At 69.5% G+C, this 5156-nt stretch overlaps 1 protein-coding gene across 1 annotated transcript in view; it reads left to right on the forward strand.

The window, feature by feature from the left end:
• Nucleotides 1-3150, forward strand: part of NGEF (neuronal guanine nucleotide exchange factor) — a 28003-nt gene extending 24853 nt beyond the window's left edge. The window contains exons 9-12 of the mRNA XM_004674765.2: nt 10-165; nt 691-770; nt 1235-1339; nt 2311-3150. Coding sequence (XP_004674822.1) covers nt 10-165; nt 691-770; nt 1235-1339; nt 2311-2501 — 532 coding nt within the window. The 3' untranslated portion in view covers nt 2502-3150. The remainder of the gene's footprint in view (nt 1-9; nt 166-690; nt 771-1234; nt 1340-2310) is intronic.
• The last annotated feature ends 2006 nt before the right edge of the window (nt 3151-5156 follow it).

Below are 5156 nucleotides of genomic sequence, written 5' to 3' on the forward strand. Positions count from 1 at the left end.
GGCCCTCAGGGACAAGTACCAGGTGTTCGACTCGGCCCCGCGGGGCCTGCTCCGGGTGGAGGAGCTGGAGGACCAGGGCCAGACGCTGGCCAACGTGTTCATCCTGCGGCTGCTGGAGAACGCGGACGACCGGGAGGCCACCTACATGCTCAAGGCGTCCTCTCAGTGAGTGCCCGCAGCGGCGGCCGGCGCCCAGGCGCTTCCCAGGTGGAGCGTGGCCCGCCGCGTCCCCGCCTCCCAGCCCCATGACCCCGGGGGGTCCCTGGGCCCGGCGGGTGCCCATCGGGTGCCCATCGGGTGCGAGGCCGCTAGGGGTGTGTGCACACGTGTGTCTTGTCCCCTCTGGCCTCCACTCCAGGCAGCACCCCCTTTCCGGTGAGCTGCTGGGAAACTCGGCCCTGGCCACGCGCCCCGTCTGCGCCGCCTGCAGCCCGGGGCTCTGAAAGGGGCGCTGAGCGTGGGAGGAGCCCCCCCCAGGCGCCTCCCCGCCCCGTCCAGGCCCCAGGCTAGGCTAACTTGGGGTGTCCCGAGGGCTGCGTCACTGACTGACTTTAAAGTGCGTCAGGCCTGCCCGAGCTCCCCGCGTGGGCGGCCTCTGAGCGCCCCGGGGCTGCCCCGCTGCAGCCTCAGCGGGCTGAGGGCGGCGGCCAGCTTCCGCGGGCCTGGCATGGGCACTGTCCTCTTGTGCAGGAGTGAGATGAAGCGCTGGATGACCTCGCTGGCCCCCAACCGGAGAACCAAGTTCGTTTCCTTCACCTCCAGGCTGCTGGGTGAGTGGCCCCGGGCGGGCGGGGCCCCGGGCCGGCCGGCGGCAGTGGGGAGCAGCCAGGGGCAGGGCGGGCCGGCTCCCCAGGGGGCTGCGCCCCTCAGGCGCTCCCGGCACCCGCCTGGGCGGCACCTCCCCGAGTCTTCCTGAGGGCTGTGGGCGCGGGAGCCGCCTCAGCTGCCAGCGGGCGGAGAACTCGGCCCACCTGCCCACGACACTGGGGTGTTAATAAGAAACAGGCGTCACGGGCCGAGGGGCCACGAGGGAGCCAACCGGCCCGAAGGCAAGCCGCGTGCTGGGGGGCGCCGTGGCTGTGGCAGGCCTGGGGCCGCGCCGCCCCCTGCCCCCCCAGGGCCGTCTCCAGAGCCCTGGCTGTGTGAATCGCGATTCTCTGGCAGCTCCCCGCTCCCCAGACCCCCTTTCTCAGGGTCCGCCTGCCACCCCTCAGTGAGGAACCCTCCCCCGCAGACTGCCCCCAGGTCCAGTGTGTGCACCCCTACGTGGCCCAGCAGCCCGACGAGCTGACGCTGGACCTGGCCGACATCCTGAACATCCTGGAGAAGACGGAGGATGGTGAGGGGCTGCCCGGGGTGGGGGCCAGCGCGGGGGGTGGGGGCGCCTGGCCTGCTGTCTCTGCTCTGGCCACCCCCACTCCAGTCCCCTTCCCGTACCCCGCAGGCCTTTCTGAGGCCCCCCACTTTGTCTGACTTCAGAACCCCTCACCCACTTCACAGCCAGCCCAGTGGGAGGAAAGATGGCAGACCCCTATGCCTGACCCCAGCCCTGGACCCGTATCTGCCACGAGCCGTCCGGGACCACCGGCTCAGAGCCGTGGGGGCACCGGCTCCTGCCCTCTGCTCAGGGTCTCTGTTCCGGAGGAGCGTCACACCGCTCCCCTAAAAAATGGCTCGCTCTTCTATGCCAGTTTTGGCTAATCAGAATCCCCCAGGGTGCCAGAGGACCTCCCTCGGCCCCTCCTCTCCCTGGCCGGAACACCTGGTGACCGCAGGGGAGGCTATTTCTGCAGTTCCCAAAGTCCAGGGGCCTGGCCCTGCCCCCTCCCAGAGGCTAAGCAGCCCGACACCCTCCCTAAGTGGCCAGAAGAGGCGAGCTCAGGCCCCACCCAGGTCTTGGCCCTGCCCAGGACGCGTGGTCACCTCTTGGAGAGCGGGACGCTGACTCCGGAGGCTGAGTCGGGGACCCCCCAACAGAGGGGTCCTGGCACGCCAGGCCAGATAACCAAGCGGCTGGCCACCACCCCACAGGCTCTTGGGATGGGGTCGGGTGTCCCTGCGGACCTCCTGGCCTCTGAGTGGCCAGGTCAGGCTGGGCGATGGATGCCAAGGCAGGGTCCCTGCACCGTGGCGGAGCGGGGCAGGGGCAGGGCCACCCCGGCCAAACCCACCGCTGCCCAGGAGGACTCATGGGGACACATCCAGCCAGCCTGCTCAGCAGGCGCCTCAGAAAGGCCAGCTGGGCTCCCGGGCTCTGCTCCTGGCCAGGGTTCCGCCAGCCCCCGGAGCTGCTCACCCCTTCCCTTGCAGGGTGGATCTTCGGGGAGCGGCTGCACGACCAGGAGAGAGGCTGGTTCCCCAGCTCCATGACTGAGGAGATCCTGAACCCCAAGATCCGGTCCCAGAACCTCAAGGAGTGTTTCCGTGTGCACAAGATGGACGACCCTCAGCGCAGCCAGAATAAGGACCGCAAGAAGCTGGGCAGCCGGAATCGGCAGTGACCCCGCGAGCCCGGGGTGGGGGGCCAGGCGGGAGTGGACACAGATGTGCTCTGGGGCATGCCAGCGCCCCCAGGCAGCAGGCTGTGGCCCCCCCTCGTCCCCGCCCCGCGGTGAGCGCCCCTGTGTCCTGGCCCCTCGCCCACAAACTGAAGACAGGGCGCCCGCTCTCCCGCTGCGACTGTAACTGAGAAAGTGTATTTTAAGCAGCATCGTGCGTCCCCTCTGCGCCCTGAGGCGGGAGGGGATTGTCACAGAGGCCCAGGCCGTGTCCCCGCTGATGAGGGCAGGTGCCAGCGAGGATTGGCATGACCCCTGCACGTGTCCTTCTCCGCCCTGGAAGCCCCTGGACGCCGCCAGGTGCACAGACGGACCGGCCCGCCCGCGGCGGGTTTCCAGCTCCCGGCGGGCGCCGAGACCGACCGGCTCTGTGCCCGCCCAAGCCCCGCGGCTCTGGCTGCGCAGCGGCCCTGCCTCCTGCAGGCCCGGCCCAGGCTGCTGCCCGCTCCCCGGCAGGCCCGACTGACTCGTGTCTTCCGGCCCCCTCAAGAGCCCAGGTGTTGCAGGAATGAACCGGTCACCGCATCCTTACCAGCTACAGTTCCAAGAAAGCAAACGATCATTTTTGGCTGCATTAAAGCATCATGTATAAAATAGGAAGTGAAGGTCTACTCTTTATTGCTCTTGTGCACATGGAGCAAAGCCATCTGGGTGGGTGGGAGGAGGCCCCCTTCGGTGGGCGGGAGCGAGGAGCCCCACTTCGGTGGGCTGGAGAGAAGAGCCCCCCCTTCAGTGGGCGGGAGCGAGGAGCCCCCCTTCAGTGGGCGGGAGCGGGGAGCCCCCCTTCAGTGGGCGGGAGCGAGGAGTCCCCCCTTCGGTGGGCGGGAGGGAGGAGCCCCCCTTCAGTGGGGGGGAGCAGGGAGCCCCCCTTCAGTGGGCGGGAGCGGGGAGCCCCCCCTTCAGTGGGCGGGAGCGAGGAGCCCCCCTTCAAGGCCGCGAGGGCGTGTCCCAGCGGGGCTCAGGCGGCGGCCAGGGCCAGGCCCAGGTGGCACTGGGTGTGCCTGTCCACCTGTAGGACTCAGAAAGAGAGAAAAGGCTGTTTGAGGGAGCTGGGGTCCCCCTTCTGCAGTGGACCCCCCTTATTCTGGCTGCAGAGGACTGGGGTGCCAGGGAGCACCCCAGACTCGGGCCAGGCTTCCGACCCGGGCATACTGCCTTGGCCCTTTTTCCCCCTTGGTGGCAACCGGTCCCCAGACAGGACAGCTCCTCCGCCACTGACCCTCACGGCCACCCAGCCCCAGGGCCGCCCTGGAATGGGGGGGCCTGGGCCCGCCCTCCGCCCCACCCCCAGTGGCCCTGACACGCTGTCCTCGGCACAGGCAGGCTGCTGGTGGGGCCTGGGTCTGCGGTCACGTGGGGCCTCGCGTCTCCCAAGGCCCGGGCAAGTCAGGTGAACCCCTGGAGTCGGCCCGTGCAGCACCCACGGGCCAGTGAGGGCTGATGCCCCCCGGACCGCCAGCCTGCCCCCGCCCCACTGGGGAGACCCTTGCTCCCAGGAGCGAGGACAGGGGTCATTTCAGAGCCCAGGCTGCTCGGGGAGATGGCGCGGGTGCCAGCCCTTGATGAAGCAGGAAACCAGCAGCTGACCAGTCACCCCCACAACAGGGCCTCAAGGAGGCTGAGGTGGAACGAAATCCCCCAGGCGGATGAGAAGTGGCGGGTTCTGTGGCAGTCCTTCGTAGGCAGAAACCTTTATCCAGGTGTGTGGGGAGTGAGCACGCCCCACGGTGCCAGGGGAAACTGGGCGCGGGCCGGCAGCCCAGGGAGATTCAAGGCCACTGCCCGAGACCAGGAGACTGACCATGTGAGGAAGAGGAGGAAGAGGAGGAACGACCTCCCCTCCCCTGGCACCCACAGGGAGGGCTCCGGGGCTCCTGGTGGGGGCCCCTCTCCCTCTCCCGGCTTTGCAGACAGCCCCCCGCCAGGCGGGCAGCCAGCACGCACGCCGGGGGCCTTGGCCGCGGCTAGTGGCCAAGTTCTGCCTTTTCCCAAGCTGCCCAGAGCTGGCCAGCCGCTGTTTTAAATCTCTCTCCACACTGTAAATGTCAGACCTCCTGGGACGGGCAAAGACGGAGGCCAGATGGCGCCAGGGCCAAGGTGACCCCGTAGGAGGAGGGGTCAGTGGCCACCGCCTCTTCCCGCCCCGCCCCGCCCCGCCCCTGCGACCTGTGGGAGTGAAGCGCCTCAAGAGTCTCGGGTTGAGCTTGGAAAAGTTTCTGGTTCTTTCTGCCCGCAAACCAGCAGGCCCGCGGGGCTGCCCCTTTAGCCCAGAAGCTGCCACACAGCCGACGCCCGCACCTCAGCCCAGCCAGCGCCCGGGGGCCAGGGCCCAGCCTCTCTCGCCACCTGTCCTCCCTGGATGCCACCTCCCCTCTCCGGGCCTGGGGCTGCCCTCCGGGCCCAGCTGGGGCGCAGCTGCCCTCGTTGGAAGCTGCCGCCTCAGCCCCGGATACCCTGGTCTCTGGGCGGCCTCCAGCCCTCCCACGGGGCCCCACACCCGGGCCAGCCCCAGTCTCCCTGACCAGTCCCCGGAGGTGGGTGGCTGCCCCTGGCAGGCTGGTCCGCCCTCTCCACCTCGCGCCCTTCTGGGCTGCCCAG

The sequence above is a fragment of the Condylura cristata genome, unplaced genomic scaffold, assembly GCF_000260355.1.
Source record: "Condylura cristata isolate star-nosed mole 26May11 unplaced genomic scaffold, ConCri1.0 scaffold00002, whole genome shotgun sequence".
Classification (NCBI taxonomy): Eukaryota; Metazoa; Chordata; class Mammalia; order Eulipotyphla; family Talpidae; genus Condylura; species Condylura cristata.